Source organism: Gallus gallus, chromosome 1 (genome assembly GCF_016699485.2).
Source record: "Gallus gallus isolate bGalGal1 chromosome 1, bGalGal1.mat.broiler.GRCg7b, whole genome shotgun sequence".
Lineage (NCBI taxonomy): Eukaryota > Metazoa > Chordata > Aves > Galliformes > Phasianidae > Gallus > Gallus gallus.
Window position 1 is genome coordinate 182,276,958 of NC_052532.1, and position 21,147 is coordinate 182,298,104.

Here is a 21,147-nt window from a genome sequence, read left to right on the forward strand (position 1 = left end):
AGGTGGGCGGAGAGGTAAAAATAGCCTAAATACCAAATTCCTCACAGGTTTGTTTTCTTTACCCTTTTGCCACGTGAGATAAATGACTAATACTGTTCACATAAAATTGAGCTTTGTCACATTCAGCTACACCGATTTTTGTCTGCTTCCTGTTTTGTCAACAAGGCAACACCAGCTGCAAGGGCGTGTATATTAGAAAGTATGTACTGGTGTCTACCAGAAACCTGCTTGAGGTTTTCTATGTGGGAATAGACTCCACAGAAGAGGAAGGTGGATTCAGACAAAACAGGACCCAGACTTCTGGGCATGGTAAGTGATACAAGCCTGGGCAGCAGCTGAGGTTGGAGTGACCCTAGAGAGACAAAAGAAACTGCTCAGCTTTCAAGCATAGTAATGCCTATGTCTGTCATAACACCAGATTCATCCTATTTTCCACCTCATAAGAAAAACACACATTTCTGTCATTCTAGATACACAAATTCATTGCCTGCCTATAGCAGTTTGCCTCTCTCAGAGCAGTAGGTGTTTCACTGATCTATAGCTGTTCACTCCTCACAAAGTAAATTTATGTTATTAAGGAAGAGAGATTGTTTGAAGCACTCTACATGATCTGCTTAGCTACTAGTAAAAACACTGTTAGATATTCAAAACTCTTTCTTGATACCTAATATTTCTGCTTTTAGTTACATCTCAAGCTGTAAATTAGTCTGAAAGATTGACTGAAAGCCATTTTAAGGATCTCTGAAGTAAAATTTGTGTTAATGGGTTTAACGTTTAGAGCTGTATTTCTTTACAGAAATAAGGAAATGTCATGCCCTATTATGTACTCCATAACATTATTTCTTATTACCCAAAGATGCATTTAAAAACAACTGAAGCACTTCTGGTCCATTCCAACAATTAAGAATTGTTGCTGAGCATCTCAGTATTGAAAAGTTGTAGAATTTAGTTTAAAGTAAAAAAGCTGATTGTATATTTTTATTTTTTGTCAAATAGGAAACAAATAATTACTCTAGCAGAGACAAGAAATAAGCCAATGTAAGTTCTTGCAAAATAATCAAAAAGTGCCATTTTCTTCTCCTGATTTCTTCCCACAACCTTTGTAAATATTCTGAGACTGTGTTTATATGAAGATGCAGTTTCAGAGACCACAGTGAAACAACAGATGCCTAAACCACAGAGCTGGGGAGGAAAGAAAAAGTGGCCGTCTAAGCATGTTTACTTGCAGGGACAAGGAAGTTCTAACTTGTCCCTAAGTGGTGACTCACTGGAGCAGGGCTATAAATGTAAAGGTAACTGCTCTCTAAGACATCTGGGCTTCAGACTTCACAAATTCAACATAATGCAACCCAGACTTTCAGCTGTCTTCTTCTTCTTGCTGGGTCTGTCATTTTGTCTGACAGTCCCTATTCCTCTTGATGATAGCCATGAATTCACAGAGGAAGACCTCCGGTTTGCAGAGGTACAGTATAAATTAATCTGCATGTTTTATAAATAGTTGTGTAGTTACAACTGCATGGAAACCAGGCTTATGACTTCTTTTCCTTTCTTAGCGCTACCTCAGGACTCACTATGATCTCCGTCCAAATCCCACTGGCATTATGAAGAAGAGTGCCAATACAATGGCCTCTAAACTTCGAGAAATGCAAGCTTTTTTTGGATTAGAGGTGACGGGAAAATTAGATGAAGAAACATACGAGCTCATGCAGAAACCACGATGTGGCGTCCCAGATGTGGGGGAATATAACTTTTTCCCTCGAAAACTCAAATGGTCAAACACTAATTTAACGTACAGGTAAATGCATGGCATTTTGAGTGTTCCATCGTTCCAGGTAACTTGTCGCTTAGGTTGCTCAGTATATGAAGTTGATGGGAAAGGAGTGTGTTCAAGTTGGACAGAGTTTATCTTGCAATTTAAAAGCCGTCGAGCCCCTTAGAGAGTTTTAGAAAGGTCCCCTAGTCCTGTCCTACAGTCCAAGGAAGGAAATACAAATTTTCTTCCACTACGCTTTTTCATGTAGTAGAGCTGGTGTGGTGTAAGCCAGTTACTCCTGAGCTGGCCTCCATGTAGACACTCTGAGCACATCCACGGTTCCAAATGAAAGAGGGGTAGGAATCATACATCTCACTTCTGATCCTCACAGAGCTCAATCATTAGATGTCTCTTGGCTCTGGTTTGGAGTATGCTCCACCTAGATCTGTCTTGGACAAATCTGCTGGAGAGAGAGTTCTCCCAAAGCATGATGGCTTCTCTTTCCTAAATACCACAGTGTCATTGATAGAGTGTTTCAGTGAGCTGCAGCCTGAGTTTCTTTAGCAGATTCCAAATATAAAATCACTGAACTGTTTCAGAGATATCAGTTCAGTAACTGGTAAAAAATATTACTTTAATACCAGTGATTCTGTCCCACAAAATCTCTTTGGATCATTGCCTCTCCAGAAAATGAGGGTTGTTAGACATTTTAAATAGCAATAAAATAGTTTTAAGTCAATTATATGGCTTAATGAAAATCTGTATTTTTCTAAATCCTCTGGTGCGTGCAAAACTAATTACAGATATCTGCTGAATCATTTTAGATGCCTCTGAATAACCACAATGAAAATGGAAATGGTTACTTTTATTTCTTGGAGTATTATATGCAACTGTCCAGCTCTTTATGTTCAGATAAGAACAGAGGGAGGAAACAAACAAAACTTTTTAATGACACGTACGGTCAGATAAAAGTGTATTAAACAGTTTCTTCAATCTGCATAATTTAACCAGAGATATTATTCTGTTTGATAGAATTATGAGTTACACATCAGATCTGAGACGTGCTGAAGTAGAGAGAGCTTTCAAAAGAGCATTCAAGGTTTGGTCTGATGTGACACCCCTTAACTTCACCAGAATACGAAGTGGTACTGCTGATATCATGATCTCCTTTGGCACTAAAGGTAAGACAAAGCACGTTCTTCTTACATTATAGTTATATTGTTGCCAGTGTGATGAGATAGAATTGATTTCATTGGTTTGAATGTTATTTTATAGAACATGGTGACTTTTACCCCTTTGATGGACCCTCTGGATTACTGGCTCATGCCTTCCCTCCTGGTCCAGACTATGGAGGAGATGCCCATTTTGATGATGATGAAACTTGGTCAGATGATTCTAGAGGTAAGAGAGGTTCCTGAGATTATTTCAGATGGTGATGGACAATTTGCAGCTTTTGATGTTTGTAAATGGATTGTTGTTTTTGTTTTTTTCTTTCTCTTTACTGTTTTTTAGGTAGTATGTTCACTGTCTACTCATTGGAAACTGAATTAATTGCTAATCATAAATGCAAATATAACATATGCATACCGTAAATTTTAAGATATATACATCTTAAGTGGAGTAATTAAAAAAAAAAAAAAAAAAAGCCATATTTAATGTGGTCTTTCACCTTGGCATTTCACTTATATCTCATGGACAGCTAGTCAGGAATGACCTGAATGAATCTTTTAGAAAAAGCATATACTTTGCTCAGCTGGAAGTCAGCTACTTATAACTAATTTGAAAATTCTTCACCTTGCCTATTCAGCAGAGAGCTTTAATAGAACAAAACATTAATTTTTCATAGTGTTATTTCACCCTTCCAGAATTATTGCCATACTGAAATGATGCAGACTTTCCACTGGAAGTGAATTCCCAACATACTTTTCTCTTGATTTAAGTAGCACTAAGACTTCACCCTATATCTTTCAGCACTGCTAAAAAATTTCAAGGAATCTAAAGCCGTCTACGGAACAGTGTCACATAAGACATAACTTGAAGACCAGCTATGGGATGGTCAATTAAGCCCTTCTTAAAACAAATATTCTAGTAGATGGAATAAGTCAAGAAATTATACATCATTCTTCCATTTCTCCTTTCTTCATTACCTCACATTGAATCACAGTGTTAAAGCTAATTGAGTAGTCCAGTGTACTGTGGTTATATGGGGAGGTATACACTTACTTCTGTTGTCATTTGTTATAGGGTATAACTTGTTTCTTGTTGCTGCTCATGAATTTGGCCATTCACTGGGACTGGAACACTCCAGAGACCCTGGAGCACTGATGTTCCCAATTTACACATATACTGGAAAATCTGGTTTTGTGCTTCCTGATGATGATGTGCAAGGGATCCAAGAGCTCTATGGTAAGTCTGTATAATGTAAAATATGTATTGCCTGTGTCATTATAACCTGTTACAGACACACTGAACAGTTATTAAAGGCCTTCAGGTGTTCAGTAGCAACACTTGTGATTGATTAAGTCCTAATCACTGAACTCTTGGCAACCAGACTAAAGGACAAAAGATGCTTAGATTTAATAGTTCAGGGGGATTAAAAAGAAAGTAATACTGCAGAGGACTGTTGGTAGCTGTGCTGCTCCTTTGATGAGGTGGGAAAAGAGAGCACACAGAGTCCTTTTATTTTTTAACCCGAAAAGAGAAGGTAAAACAGGCAGACATAGAAGGGAGAAACAGAAATATTCAGATTTCAATGTTTCATCATGGAAAGAACAAAACTTTTAGAAGACCTTCAAAATTAGGATAAAGGAAATTAGTCCATTTAACATTTTTGCAGCTGAACTACAAAGTACTTTAGTGTATTTGGCTAAAGAAGAGAAAGAGAGAACAGACTTTCTCTGGTACAAATCATTTGCCATTCCGCTTTTATTCATTGTGGCATTTGGGGACATTTCCATATCCTATTTAATATTATGAGCCATAGAATGGGAATAAAAGTTGGCAAATTTTTATCATACTATATGGTTCCAGGTGCTGGAGACAGAGATCCCAACCCAAAACATCCCAAAACGCCAGAGAAATGTGCTGCAGATTTATCGATTGATGCCATAACAAAACTTCGTGGAGAAATGCTGGTCTTCAAGGACAGGTAAAGAACCTGCGGTGTGATGGATGGTGGCTACTTGATAAGATTTGGGTGACAGAAAGCCATTTCAGTTTTTCACTACAGATCTGTGTAAATATAAAAATTCCCGAATCAGCAGTAGATGTTTTTAAGAAGTTACATCACATGTGTTTTTAGGCAGGACTTGCAATGCAATTACATCCCAGACTGCCCGACAATGTAAAGTGAAGCTGATATGGCTGAAGGCTGCCACTATTTCTTCACATTTTTCATTTCACCGGGCTTCTGTCAATACATAAATCTACCAACATTTATTTTGATGAAGTTATACTACATTCATAAACCTTACATTGAGTGCAATTGTTTCTCTTATTCTGAATGAAAACAACAACAACAACAACAACAAAAAACCCCAACAACAAAAAAACAGCACCCAACTTCTCTGTTATTCTCTTTTTCTGAACTAGGTTTTTCTGGCGACTGCACCCGCAGATGGTTGAAGCAGAACTTGTTTTAATTAAATCCTTTTGGCCGGAGCTTCCAAACAAAATAGATGCAGCTTATGAAAATCCCATTAAAGATCTTGTCTTCATGTTTAAAGGTGAGTTTTTTGTTTTGGTGTTGGCAGGAAAATCTACATATTCAGTCAAGTTCAGTGAGAGACAGAGAGGTAATGAATGGAAGTACATAACATTCTATCTTCCTTGCACAAAATACAATGAATGCAGACTCCACCCCACGCAAACCTACATAACTTTCAGTAAGTTAGGAGATGTACAGTTAAGCTCCTATGCCTAGGATTACTTTTAGTATGAATAGTTTAATACCCACAGAGTATGTGGCCTAAGAATCTGTTAGATATATGAAAATAAGGATTGTAGCATCTTCATTTTAGCATTCTCTCAAAGCTCAGCTGTTAGAAAAGATTAATACATGCTTTATTCCTATTTTCAGGAAAGAAGGTTTGGGCTATGAATGGCTATGACATAGTTGAAGGCTTTCCTAAAAAGATATATGAAATGGGATTCCCAAAAGAAATGAAAAGAATAGATGCAGTGGTCCATATTGATGATACTGGCAAGACTCTCTTTTTTACAGGGAATAAGTACTGGAGGTAAGCTGCCAACAGACTGGTGCTTCTTTTCAATGCCCTTTTCATAACATGTGCAGAAGTGTCAAAAGATCAGTAAATATTTCCCATTATGCTTCAGATGTTGCCAGTCTATGGTTTTCGGAGGTGTAACATTCCTCTAGAATATATCATGAAAGCGCATGCAGGATTTTTATAAATACATGAGCAGAGCTTGTAAAAACTGCAAGAGTGAAAGAAAGGAAAGAACGAATTGCCCTATCCATGAGAGTTTATAACATGAACAAGTCTTCTAGACAAAATTATTATCTTGCTTCCTAGAGTTGTTTGTGTGGCTCCTGTGGGAGCAGGACCTCTAGCTTACTCGACAATGGCTGTTTTTCTTGGCCACGAGTGGGGCTTGCAGCCAGGTCTCTCACATAATTAAAGAAGATGTTACATCCCTTCCAATAATGTCTATGTCAAGCAGCCTCAGGGCAAAATCATTGTTGATGTACAATCATTTCCCTATGATGGGTAGTTTATGTACTTCTGAAAATGTGACTACTGGTTTTGTGATTACTGAGAGTGTGCTCTGGTGTAATGGTGCCCTACTTACTGCCTTGAATTTTAATATTGCACTAAGCATAAGGGATCTAACAGCTGCTGGCTTCTCTTGGTGTGGGTAACTTCAAAGCATGCAAGGGAAAAGACCAGGCTAAGTTCTCTGAATTTGTATTTTCTTTTATGCTTAATGTAGTTATGATGAAGAGACAGAAGTTATGGACACAGGCTCCCCCAAGTTCATAGAAGATGAATTTGCAGGAATTGGTGATAGAGTGGATGCTGTCTACCATAGAAATGGTAGGTAACCTGACAATGAAGCTTTATTACAATTAGATGTAGCTGAAACTTGACATTAATGTCCCGTAGGATATTCTGTCTTTTGTAATTCTGACTTTTTTGACATCAACACTTCTGTTCTTGCTTAGATCAAGTTTCTGATCTCAATTATTCTCTGACAATTTTACTATAATAAATTATGGAGATTATATCTTCAGAGTCAGTGTAGACTTCCTTCCTTGCTCAGAGAACCCAGAGTGATGTGTTTTTTATATAGAAGTATTATAACATGGCTATTCCTTGAAATCTAGACAATTCGTATCCAATTTTTCCAGGAGTTTCCAAGTCAGAGACTTAAATATTTATGAGCAAACCCTCAGTTCTCCTAAGCAAGCTCTCTATAATAGTGAAATGCAGAACTTTACAACAGGATATTGTTTATTTTAAAGTAATGATCTAAGTCTAGCAAAGGACTTTCAAAAATTTAGCTCAGCATTTTAAAGACTAAAATAGTGCATTTAAGTTTTACTAAGAAATGAAAACAAACTACATGATTTTTATTTGAAAGTTAGTTTTAATGTAATAGAGTTTTCACTTTTAATTCATTTTAACTTTCTTTTTCCTTAGGTTACCTCTACTTCTTCAATGGACCGTTGCAGTTTGAATACAGCATCTGGAGCAAAAGAATTGTCCGCATCCTGCATACTAACTCCTTATTTTGGTGCTAAGTATAGATGAATGCCATGTTACAAACTGCAGAGCAGCTTTTAGTACATGGAAATAATAATTTGGGCATACAAGTTTATTAGAGGAAAGCAGAGTTCTGCGAACAAGCACTGACTACCTACAATCAAACATTTACTCATATACTGTATATATGGAACTATACAGATGTATGTCAGTCTGGAACTGCATTAAATTAATAGGAAAACAGGAAGGAAATGATACTCATTTTAAGGGGCATTACACCATTTAAAGTTTGTCTAGCATTAAAGTGAGGAGATGGGTCCATTCTTCATGATCATAAGCATGACTAAGTCCCAGCAATCTAGCATCTTCTTAGAACTGTGTAGTATTTCTGAAGAAATAGAGCTGATACTCCCTGAAGTGTTTTATTTTAAAACTAATCCTTTCATTCTTTGCAAAATTATTTCTAATGTACTGGGTATCCAGACCTGTAAGGAACAAGTCGGGACTGCATGGCGTTTCCCTGAGCAAGATAACACCAGGCTGCAACACTGCAGTTAGGGAACCCAAAGTTATTTAAATGTATCCCCATCTGAGCAGGAATGTCTCCCTAGAAGGAGATGTCCATGTTATATGTGAAAGAAGCTGAATGCATAGAGGCAGCGAGGCAGCATCTGAAAGCAGACAGAAAAGCAGGAAAAAGGAACAGTATTCCTTCAGAAATCATCAGTTTGTATAATGCTGGGGAAGCCAGAAAGCAGCAATACCAAGGGAATCACACAGGTTGAAGCCTTTCATGAAACTGCATCTGGTAACACCGACCATGTTTCCAGCTGCTGTGAAGTGATTCAAGTGACATTCATAGAGGTTATGCCTATCTGTGCTGGCAGAAAACGCAAACATTTAAATCAAAATATTCAAAATAATACCTTTTGATGTTTGTCACCCTTTCAGTATTCATAGTAATTGTTTTGGTACCATATAAATTCTGAGGGCTTTTTTTGTGTTTTTTTTTGTTTGTTTGTTTGTTTTGTTTTGTTTTTGTTGCTGTTTGTCTGTTTTGTTTTGTTTTCAATCACTGAAAATGATGTGGGACTGTGATTAATTCTCAGTTTAAGAAAGTAGTATTAAATAAACTGGAGGAAGGAAATGACACTGTGAAATTATTTCAATTAAGATATCCTAAACTGTATGTCATAAAAGCAAGACAGAACTATGGAATGAAAAAACTGAGAAACCTATCCTGTGCATTTTATTCATCAACATTTTCACCTCAAGTAAAATTCTAGTGCATTCTTATCTTGAGGGTTTTTTTTTTTAAGTTTTTTTTTTTTACATAATTGTAAATATAGAAAAGATGGGAAGAGAGAAAATACAAAATAACCAACAACCCCAAGTCAAACTCATCAAGTTCAACGAGGCCAAATGCAAGGTCTTGCACCTGGGTAGGGGCAATCCCCAGCACAGGTACAGGTTGGGCAAAGAATGGTGTGAGAGCAGCCCTGAGGAGAAGGATTTGGGTGTGTCGTTTATGAAAGACTCAACATGAGCTGGTAATGTGCACTTACAGCCCAGAAGGCCAACTGTATCCCGGGTTGCATCAAGAGAAGTGTGACCAAGAGGGCGAGGGAGGTGATTCTGCCCCTCTACTCTGCTCTCATGTGACCCTAACTGGAGTACTGCGTACAGTTCCAGGGACCATAACACAGGAAGGACATGGAGTTGTGGGAGCAGGTCCAGAGGAGGGCCACAAAGATGATCAGAGGGCTGGAGCACCTCCCATAGGAGGATAGGCTGAGATTTGGGACCCTTCAGCCTGCAGAAGAGAAGGCTCCTGGGGGACCTTATAGCAGCCTTCCAGTACCTGAAGAGGGCCTACAGGAAAGTGGGGGAGGGTCTTTCTGTAAGGGCAGGTAGCGACAGGATGAGACAAAATGGCTTTAAATTGGAAGAAGATAGATTTAGACTAGATATTAGGAAGAAATTCTTTACTGTGAGAGTGGTGAGACACTGGAACAGGTTGCCCAAAAAGGTTACAGATATCCTGGAAGCATAAGGCCAGGCTGGATGGGGCTCTGAGCAACTTGGTCTAGAGGGAGGTGTCTCTGCATACAGCAGGGGGGTTGGAACTAGATGATCTTAAAGGTCCCTTCCAACCCAAAACATTCTATGATTTTGTGAGTTTCCAGAATTTCCAGAATAAGAATGAAGTTGTAATTAGTCCTTATTGTTACAGAAAGTATCACAGATTATTAAAAAATACTATGAAATTCAATTCCATGCTAATTTGAACATTAATAACTGAAACTAACTGCCTTGTCATGTTTTTTTGTCCTCAAAACCAGCCCCCACTTCAGTACATCAGCTTCCCAAGCAAAGCCCATTAATACCACGTGCTATTGAACTGGCACAAATGGCCAGGTTTACACAGGAACAGGCTAGGTGAGTTTGATTCTGTAATTTATGTGACAGAAATGGTCAGATGAAATTGCCGATCAGATATAGTGGTCTATTCTGACTATAAAATGGTGAAGTGAATGCCAGACCTTAAAATGCTTAAAAGACATGCAAGGAAAAAGAACTGAAAATTGCAAATAGGAAAACTTAAACTAAAATCAGAATTCTGTTATACAATATCATACCGATAAAACTGCTAGAAAAATAAATGTCAGTATGATTCCAAAAACCATTAATTTCTATATCAGTGTAATTGTTGATAGACACTGTTTGCCTGTTTGAGCAATGCTTGACATTAGAATGCAGTTAAGTTTAATCTCTCTTCAGGGAAGTAAGGGCCTGGACATTTAACCATAGTTCTCATTATTTTTAGCACAAGGACTCAGCAAAATATTTTCTATGGTCAAAATACTAACGAGGCTTCCATGAGCGCCAGTTGCTTCATGTAACTATGCGAATTTCTGAACATTTGGCAGTGGAACAGGTACTGCATAGGAAGCTGGGCCTTCTACAGGCTTCAGCGTGATCATATCCAGCTGCTCCTGAGCCCAAACATTCAGATTCCTGGTTGCTGCTTGACTGCCTGGAAGCAGCCTTCGGCGCAGGTCCAAGACGACTCCAGCTCATGTGTCTGCATCCACAGTGAAAGACATGCGGCTCTGCGGTCAGCTCTACCCCAGCTGAGAGAAATACCAGCTTGTCAGTTCCTGGCATTTTGTTAAGAAAAAATGAAAAAACAAAACTTCTTGTGCTATGGATGTGGAAGGCTGAGGTCAGAGCCAGCCCAACCCTGGTGCTGTGCATCCACGTCAGAAAGGAAAACTCTCCATGGGGATTGATGTCCTTGGATCTGCTGCCATCTCATGAGAAAAACATTGCACAAGTCTGTGGTGGGAGCACTGGATGCACACCAGTGAGTTCCTCTGGCCTTACAGGGTACTGTCCAAGGCCATCACGTATTGAAAAGAAATGAGTCTCTTATCTGAGAACTGGCCTGAACTGACTGCTCTCTCTGAGATGCTGTGCATGAGGAAAGGACCACAAGAATCTGCTGCACGCTCCTCAGTACCGGTTTCTGTGCTGGTTACATGATCCTAAATAAGCAGGACTTACACAGTGTCTCTCAGAAGAGACAAAACTAAGAAAAGAACTCTAAACTTTCCAAAGTGAAAAACAAGGCATCTGCCCACAAAACTCAGTGATACACTGGAAGGGTAACAAACACTGTAAGACGTGCTGTGAATTACATAAGATTTTCTAATAGCTGAGAAACTGACAAAGAAATTCAATGTTCAATTTCGGTTTTGGTATAATCTCCAGAAACCTTCTGCAAGGACACTAGATGGCAGTGACAACTTTGCTCCCTTCGGGACCAGTGCAGAAACACTCAGCCACAGAGCACAGGACAAAAATAATGGAATGGGTGAGGAAGCTGCAGCTACTTATGACAAATTCTTACAGTTAGTGAAAATATCAAACAAACAGCACTGATAAATAGAATAAAATGATTATATTTTCTTGAAGTGTGGATCTCCAAAGAATGAACTAGGACACTGAAATGTTTAGGAAACTTATGGATACGGTCACTGTCAAGACCACTAATTATTCAGCCTATTGATATTTCTTTTTTCAACATCAATGCAATACACTTAAAGAGTATATTCAAAGAATCATAGAATCACAGAATAGCCTGGGTTGAACAGGGCCACAATGATCATTGAGTTTCAACCCCCCTGCTATGTGCAACGTCGCCAACCACTACACAAGGCTGTCCAGAGCCACATCCAGCCTGGCCTTGAATGCCTCCAGGGATGGGGCATCCACAACCTCCTTGGGCAACCTGTTCCAGTGCATCACCAACCTCTGGGTGAAAAACTTCTTCCTAATATCTAACCTAAACCTCCACTGCCTTAGTTTTAAACCATTCCCCCTTGTCCTATCACTATCAACTCATGTAAACAGTCATTCCCCCTCCTGGTTATATGCTCCCTTCAAGTACTGGAAGGCCACAATGCGGTCTCCCCAGAGCCTTCTCTTCTCCAAGCTATACAATCCTAGTTCCCTCAACCTTTCTTCATAGGAGAGGTGCTCCAGCCCTCTGATCATCTTAGTGGCCCTCCTCTGGACCTGCTCGAAGAGCTCCACGTCGTTCCTGTACTGGGGGACCCAGGCCTGGATGCAGTACTCCAGGTGGTGCCTCACAAGTCGAGTAGAGGGGCACAATCACCTCCCTCTCCCTGCTGGCCACCCCATTTTTAATGCAGCCCAGAATACAGTTGGCCTTCTGGGCTGCAAGCGCACACTGCTGGCTCAAGTCCAGCTTCTTGTCCACCAGGACCCCAAGTCCTTCTCTGCAGGGCTGCTCTCAAGGAGATCTTCCCCCAGTTTGTATAAATACCTGGGATTGCCCCGACCCAAGTGCAGCACCCTGCACTTGGCCTTATTGAACCTCATTAGGTTTTCATGGGCCAACTTCTCCAGCCTGCCCAGGTCCCTCTGGATGGCTTCCCTTCCTTCCAATGTATCGACTGCACTGCTCAGCTTGGTGTCATCTGCAAACTTGCTGAGGGTGCACTCGATGCCATCTTCTATGTCATTGATGAAGACGTTGAAGAGCACTGTTCCGAAGACTGACACTTGTGGGACACCGCTTGTGACCGGCCTCCACCCTGACACAGACCCATTGATCATAACCCTTTGGCTGCATCCAGCCAGCCAATTCCTAATCCACTGAACAGTCCATCCTTCAAATCCACACCTCCCCAATTTAGATGTAGTGAGGGACCATGTCAAAGGCCTTGCAGAAGTTCAGGTAGGTGACATCCATCACGCTTCCCCTGTCCACCGAAGCCATCACTCCATCATAGAAGTCCACCAGATCAGTCAAGCACAATCTGCCCTCGGTGAAGCCATGCTGGCTGTCTTGAATTACCTCTTTATCTCTTATGTGCCTTAACATAGCTTCTAGGAGGATCTGCTCCATAATCTTCCCAGGCACAGAGGTGAGGCTCACAGGCCTGTACTTCCCCAGGTATTCCTTTCTCCCTTTCTTAAAAATGGGAGCAATGTTTCCCTTTTTCCAGTCACCAGGGATTTCACCAGACAGCCATGATTTTTCAAATATGATGGAGAGCAGCTCAGCAACCACATCAGCCATCTCTTTCAGAACTCCATGGTGGATATCATCCGGCCCCATGGACTTACATATGTTCAGTTTCATGAGGAGGACTTGGACGTGTTCCACCGTTACAGTGGGACAGAAATCACTCCCCACACCCTCACCTAGAAGCTCATGGTCCTGGCAGACATGGGAAGCCTGACCACCCATGAAGACTGAGGCAAAGCACTCATTGAGTACCTCAGCTTTTTCTATACTGAGGAAGCCAGCTCCTCATTACCTTTCATCAGAGGGAGAACACTCTCCTTGGCCTGTCTCCTCCTGCCTATGTACCTGTAGAACCCCTTCTTGTTATCTTTCACATCTCTCACCAAGTTCAGCTCCATCTGTGCCTTGGCGTTCCTAATCCTATCTCTACACACACGGACAACAGCCCTGTATCCCTCCCAGGATACACAACCCTGTTTCCACCTTCTATACATTTCCCCCTTTTCTCTGTTTAAGCTGCAGGTCCTTGCACAGCCATGACAGTCGCCTGTCTTCTCTGCTCAACTTCTTCTACTGGGGGATGGAGAGCCGTTGCACTCTCAGAAGGGTGTCCTTAAAGAGCTGCCAGCTCTGTTCTGTACCCATGCCCTTAAGGACAGTTTCCCAGGGGATCCTACTCAGCAGTTCCTTGAGCAGCCGGAAGCTTGCTCTCCTAAAGCACAGGGTCCTAGCTCTGCTTTTTGCCAGGCTCACATTCTTCAAGATCACAAACTCCACCAAGGCATGGTTACTACTGCCCAGGCTGCCTCCAATCTTAACCTCTCATATGCTCTCCTCTGCATTAGTGAGCACCAGGTCCAGTAAGGCTTCACCTCAGGTCGGTCAATCTATTACCTTGACCAGGAAGTTGTCCTCAACAGACCCCAGGGATCTCCTGGATTGTCTGCCACCCGCCATGCCACTATTCCAGCAGATATTTGGGTGGTTGAAATCCCCCATCAGTACAAAAGCCCATGAGCATGACACCTCCTGTAGCTGAAGCTAGAAGGCCTTGTCAACAGGCTCCCCCTGATCAAGTGGCCTGTAGCAGACCCCAACCACTAGATGCCCTTTACTGGACAGATTCTGGAGTTTTACGCACAAGCTCTTGGCCTGACTGGCTGTTCCTCAGACACAGTATTCTGTATACAGTTCTAGGAGTAATGAAATCCATTAGTTTAATTTCATTTAAAGTTTAACATACATGGACACAGACACATCTTTCAACCTTAGGACACGAGAACCTATCAGCATATCTGCTAGGCTGGCATATACCTGACAGATGGAGAGTATGGTCTGTGAATCCCTATTACTGGCAAGGTCATTAAGCGTTGAAAGCTTGGCAGAAATTGATTTTCCTACTCTGAAGAAATTTTTTAGACTTTCAGACATTTTTAATGTTTGCAGTAGAAAGAAAAATGAAAAACGTAGAAACTTTTAATAAAAAAAATAGGAAATAAAACAGGCCAAAACAAAGCATAAGGAGACTCCAATGTTCATCCTCAGGAATAATTTGTAGCCATATACTGTTTTAGTGTTTGTTTGTTTTTTCTCAGCCTAATTTAAAAGAAGGTCTGGACCTCAATCTTCAGTCTTCTAGATAAAAGAGCTGTATATTCACTTATGATGTGGTGAGTTTATTTCCATCCCTCTGCTAAAGGTGTTTGCTCTTCAAATACAATTAAACAGCATTTTTTTGGAAAGAATAGCTGCTACTGATCAGAAAGCTCATGGAATGTAAGATCAAGCCATGATGTCAGTCATGATTCTTTTCTTTGTACAAAGTGGTGTGACTACACACCCTGTGAGTCCACATGAATTTTGGGGTTTGATGAGATTATTCTACTGTTTCTAAGGGAAAACAGCATTTCAAGAAATGACCTCAGCAGTTCTTCCTGACATAGTGCATGTCATGGTTTTATGAGGAAGGTTCAAAGCTCACAGAGACTGTGTTCTGGACTGGCAACTTCCCCTTTCCCACACAGCACCACTGTTTTGTGGCTGGAACATCCTTTTTGCTCACAGCTCTTCGACTATGTACTACAGTATGTATTTCCAGACAGCATTGTTTGGGAGTGTCTCTGGCACTCATAATACCTACTTATCTTATACTTAGGTTGTACCTTTACCTTTGTATGAACTACTCTGAGATTTATGGAGTATGAGTCCTGAGAATGGTCTCATTCATACTCTGTAGTCTGCAGTGGACATCACATGGTCTTGTTCTTCTCTTAAAGGAAGAAAACTTCCTTTTCTAACCACAGCTTGTGTCATCTGAATATAGTTTTCACAGGAAAATAAAATGACTGTAATGACCTGTAGTCCGCAGAGGAACCTGGGCTAGTTTGTCAGGAAGCAGTTGGATCAGAAGGATCTGGAGTTCACAGCATCCTTTCTATGTATTTACTCATTAAAAGAACTTTTCAGACGTGTACTAGGCTGTCACCAAAGCCATGTCCCCCACAGTGCCCCATTCTGAGAGAATAAATAGTTCAAGGAACCTGTTAATGTATGCCAGGTAGGAACAGCATGCAGCTACCCTAGGTAATACTAGAAACGAGTACGGAAGGACCCCCCATTTCTGGGGGTGCTTTTGCCCTTGTAGTTCATTGGTGTCCCCCAGGTGATTCATGCTGACATCCCTGAGTCTCAGGCAGGAGGACAGTGGTGGCTGTAACTTTGGCTAGTGGATTCAGTGGAGTCAGTGGAGGAATCAAGGTAATGTAGGTGGATTCAGTAGACAGACAACCATAATGCAGACCCCAGCAGGCAAGGCATAGCATGCATATACATTAAATGCATAGTTTCCGGGTTTTCCTAAGCAGATCAAGAGATCTGGTCTTCCTGCTAGCTAGTAGGGACATGAAAGTGCAGGAAGTGCTCTTCCTTACATAGCTAATTGGGGCTTATTCTTTACTCATACTGAGAGCAATGATATTTTAACATTACTGGTACAGTTTAGTTATCGTCAGATTTGAAATGAATATCATTGAAAGTCTGCTGTTTGCATTATGACTACTGATCCACAGGACTTAGTTCCAAAAGGCTTCTCTTCTTCTTTCATCCTAGCCAGAGAATAATCTCTTCACACGTTTACCAGTGGCTGTGGCTGAGTATTCTTGAGCTCAGCTGATTTTGGTCTGGACCTACAGAGTACTTCAGTAAAAGAAGGTATGCAGGCCTTTGGGCAAGGGTCACAGAAGTATCACAGAAGAACTGAAGCACAATGTGAAGCTTGGGCCACAGAGTACTGGAGAGGAGATGTCACCACTCATAGAGGCCTAGTCTGAGAGATTTGAAATCAAATCTCTAATCATACACAGGCCTGCATGTTCTGGCACCACATGTCTTGGCCATAGAAAGCTGGTAAATCGGAAGTCTTACCTCTGGTCTGTTGTTGTCTTATCTCTGGTCCTCTGTTGTTCTGCTACAGTACATGTGTGGAAAATGGCAAGTGAATCATGCAGAGCTGCATCAGGGGGTCAAAAGACCTCAGTGGTGAAGAAAAGTTGGATTGAGACAAATGACAGAAAAATTTTGTCATGGAAAGCTGCAAATGCCCATGAAATAAGATATTTGAGATCGCAGTAAGCAGATTGCAGTACAGGTACCCCCATACAACAGAACATGTCTGCAGTGCTGTGGAGTGGAGCTTCAAACAAGGAATCACCCAATGATGTGACTCATCAAAACAGTGAGGATGTGGTCAAGCAACTGGAATAACCAACCTACGTCCTTGGTAAAATATATACTCCCCTTCCAGCTACATACTTTGATTTATCAGTTTACTACGTTAGATCCTACAGACAAAGTTGTAAAGAAAATCTGTACTTTTATGATTCTGACAAAGCCTAGACACAAAGTGGTAGGTTGGTTTGTGCCCCAAACTAGCCCATAGCAGCAGAAACTTAGCTGATGACAAGGCAAGGCACAAATACCTTTACACTTTAACTGTGCTACTGGATGCTTTAAGGAGCTCAGCTGGATGGTCAGTTTCAGTCCCTCGGACAGTTTTAGCACTCAAAGATTTAACCCAAGTAATCCAGAACATCCATGACAAAGCAAGAAAATGAGTGTAGAGATGTTCTTTCATGGTAGAGCACTTTTCCTACTTCACTAAAGTCAATAGTTTTCAGTTTTCAAATTCCAATCATAAGTGAGTCCAGCTGCAGTTTCCTGGATCTGTGGAACGTTTCTCATGGAAAATTAATGTGTGCCACACTAATTATTTTGCAGAAAGTTTTATTGACGAAATGCTTTGAGCATGTTTCTCAGCTTCAGTGTGGAGATTCTGCACCAAAATAAAGGAAAAGCTTATATATGTTCATTAATCCTAAAATTATTATGTTTATGTGGATGGATTTCCAAATGAGGAGCAGCAAAATTAATTGAAGCTGTCATTTACAGCCCAAAAGTATCCTGTTTACAACTTGGTTGGAAATCTTGGTGCAAATTCACTTCAATCATTAGTCAAAGATGGGATCCTAGCATTTAAAAAAAAAAAATCATGTGCAACCAACTCTATCTACAGTGACACAAAATGGTGAAACAATGGGGTAGTAATATAAAAGGAAGAGGTATAAGAGTAGAATCATGATGTGTTAGGCAATGCAAAGGAAGTGATAACATTTTATTTACAATTACTTAATTTCTACAACTACTGTGAGAATCTAAAGTGTGAGAACAGAATTAAGAAGGAGAGTTGCTAGGATTTGAATCAAAATTCATGGTATTACAGAGATTTGAATCAAAATTCATAGAATAATAGAATGGCTTGAGTTGGAAGGGAACTCAAAGATCATCCAGTTCCTACCCTCAGTTCAATTAATCAAATTCAATTCAATCAACGTAACAGAAGTCTCAGCATTGACTTCATTTGGCTTTGGTTCAGGAGGCAGTTGCCCAGATAACAGCTGCTGTGCAGGCACTACGTAAGAGATTTATTCCTTCTGCACAAGCAGTCTCAGTGACTTGAAAGAAAATGCGAACATCCGTGCATGGCGTTGGATGAACACCTGACCCTGGTGACTTCCAAACGTTTCTGCCAGTTGAAAACCAGAGCCCCGTGGCAGCTTTCTGCTGGGTGCCAAGCAGGAAACACACAGCTCAGGGCTTCACATTTGGGAACTTTCCCAAATTATGTTAATGGGACTTAGAGCATGAGTTACACACTCTGATACTGAGTCACTTGAAGCGCTAACTAAATATCGGATGTGGGCTTTTTTGCCCCTGTGTGGGGCTGCACAAGCATCAACTCTGGAGGGTGAACACTTGCGGAAAGTTCAGGCTCACACACACAGTACTGTGCATGCAGCCTTAAGTAAACACTGGAAATGTTACTTTTTATGAATCCTCTTGCTCTGCTCACAGCTCTCTGCATTGGATTTTTCATGGCACACCAAGTAATGACTTGCGTAATATTGCTGCATGCTTAAAGTGTGAAGTTTCTCCTTAGATGTAATGATTACAACTGCAGAACATCAGAATTGCTCAGCTGACCAAATCAGACATCCTTTTGGACTGTCCTATTTCTGTCTATCCTTAATGGTAATGAGGAATAAACAAAATACCATCATGGACTATTTCAGGAGTTGTTACTCAGAAGAAAGATCTCTTCTCTGTTCCTGTTTGCTGATTTTTACATTGCTTTTCTTTAGTTCTGTCTTGCATAGGTACAGATGTTCTCAGTATCTGCATTCTCACTAAAATCTCAGATTTAAAATAGTACAGTAAATGTCAGAGATTTTTTTTAGCAAACCTCAGAGATTTTCCATATGAAAGAGTACTTCCCTATTACCTAATTGTAAACTATTGTCCTATATCACTTAACATGTCATTGTTCTTATATTAAAGAAAAATAAGTAAGGCAACCTACTTTCTTTAAGGTGCTTCTCTATGTGTCCTTAGCAGATATCTTATTTCAGTTGTAAAACCGATGTGACCATTTTCTGCCCTTTGATGTGAACAGTGTTGTTTAATTCCCCTGACAGTTCCGGCAGACTTTTATTCTTGGTTACTGCTTTGTAATTTCATATGACCAGAACTAGGCACAGTGCTCAGGTCAAAGTGAAAATCTTTCTCAAGTGTCTTTCTTTAAACTTTGTAACCTTGTTCTTTATAGATACGTACATTTTAAGATATTTACTTTAACTGCTGTTATCAGAATTACCATCTAATAAGACAAGCTCAAGAATCCATAGAAAATAATGAACAAACAAGCAAACTCCAAGAGCATCATCTGTGATTAGCTATCTACAATTTACCATTTACTCTGTGCTTATTAAAAGTAAGAGGATTTGTGTAAGCTACTCAAAAAGATCACAAACAAACAGAATAAATTGCAAACACAGTATGGGTCAACAGTCACTGCAAATAATGAATCACAGAAAAACCCAGCCATCCTGTTATAACAGAACCACTCAGGACTATAGTAATGGATAGATAGTAGCCTCAGACAGAACCAGGAACTTGTATGAAACCACAGTTTGTTTTATTTCCTCTGATGCAAGACAAACTGTGGATGAACTCCTGTCAGGGTGCTTAGAGCTCAGATTACTGCACCCATCTTATGATGCCATATTTTAGAGAGTAAGTTCAAAAAAACAGCAAAAGGAAAGAAATTCAGCCCACAAAAACACTTTTCAGAAGTCAAAGATCCAGTTTACGAAAGGAGACAAGTCTAATGAATGTGTGAAGTGTAAACTTTGGGGTGCAGAACAAGAACAAACAGAGATATTAGGAAAAAGGAAAGGTTTTCACTACCAGTAGATTCTGCCAATGCTGCAGTCCTTAAAAGGCAATATGAATAAAAACAAAACTTCCAGGTGCAAGAACTGTCAAGACAACTTTGATAAATATGAGAAACCCACACATTGGATCATACATGGGAATACACAGGCGGATGAAATCACGCATCATTGCAGACCAGGCTACAAGTTTGTGGAGGTGTCATTACACCCACTTTCCCCTGACTGTACTACAGCTGCAGCTGTGGAGGTGGAGGTTTAGGCTCGGACCAGGTAGACTAGGTTTTGGTGAGATGATATAACCAAAACAATTTTCGTATTTCCAATAAAGTAACTTGTTACTGAAAATAGTGCACATGTAAACTGTCTATTTTTAAAAATATTGCAATGACAAAATTAGCCTCATTTCCTCTTTGTTTGATGACTAAACTACATGCTGCGTGTCTACCTAGTCAGGACAGAAACTGTAAGGTTATATGATATGAGACTTAGTGTACCACTAATTACTCACACTGAGAATGACCCAAGGGGATTCACACTTCTGAAATACTGGGAGAGAAACAGAGGCAAGATGTAGGAGGTCAAACAACTTAACGTGAAATGTTGGGTTTTTTTGGTACAAATATTGCTTGTGGATCAAATGAGAGTAGTCTTCATAACTCCTTTTTGGGATTAGGATCAACTCCTCCTCCAAAGAGCTTATGCATCAGGTAAGTACAATGCACACAAGTGGGAAGGTATAACCGCGGCCATGTGTGAGCAGAGTCCTGCCCTGAGGGTGCTGGAGCCTTCCATGGTTTGTCTATTTTTCCCATGTTCACGTGATGTTTTTTTTGGCTGGAGAACAGCATTAAAAAGAAGAGAGGACAGCTGCAGAGGAGACCTGCAAAGGAGCAAAGAAAATGAGATGGGTGGGGGAAGTGTAAAGTGTATGTGGAATGATTGTTGCAGATGAGCTTTGGCTTGTGGGGCAGGTCAGTGCTGTAACTCAGTGGGGACACACTGGTTCTTTGCTACCTGGTTTCATTCTACGGAATCCAAAATGTAGGGTTGATAGCTTTTTCTTGACCTGCTTCCCATAGGGAACTGAAATGAACCCAGGGAGCACACTGAGGCCCATGAGCTGGGATAGACTCCCAGATCCCATTGTCCATATCCAGAGAAGGTACTTTAATGCCCTGAATTTCTTTCAGAAGACATTGAATGAAACACAGAATCATAGAAACATTTGAGTTGGAAGGGACCTTTAAAGTTCATCTAGTCCAACTTGCCTGAAATGAACATGGACACATACAGCTCAGTCACGTTGCTCAGAGCCCCATT

At 40.5% G+C, this 21,147-nt stretch overlaps 1 protein-coding gene across 1 annotated transcript; it reads left to right on the top strand.

The window, feature by feature from the left end:
- Nucleotides 1–1,310: 1,310 nt before the first annotated feature.
- MMP13 (matrix metallopeptidase 13) lies at nucleotides 1,311–8,626 on the top strand. The gene is made up of 10 exons (NM_001293090.2): nucleotides 1,311–1,462; nucleotides 1,554–1,795; nucleotides 2,786–2,934; nucleotides 3,029–3,154; nucleotides 3,998–4,159; nucleotides 4,784–4,901; nucleotides 5,345–5,478; nucleotides 5,832–5,991; nucleotides 6,707–6,810; nucleotides 7,417–8,626. Exons 1-10 carry the CDS (start codon nucleotides 1,343–1,345, stop codon nucleotides 7,515–7,517), a joined length of 1,416 nt encoding a protein of 471 aa, NP_001280019.2. The 5' UTR covers nucleotides 1,311–1,342; the 3' UTR covers nucleotides 7,518–8,626.
- Nucleotides 8,627–21,147: the final 12,521 nt, after the last annotated feature.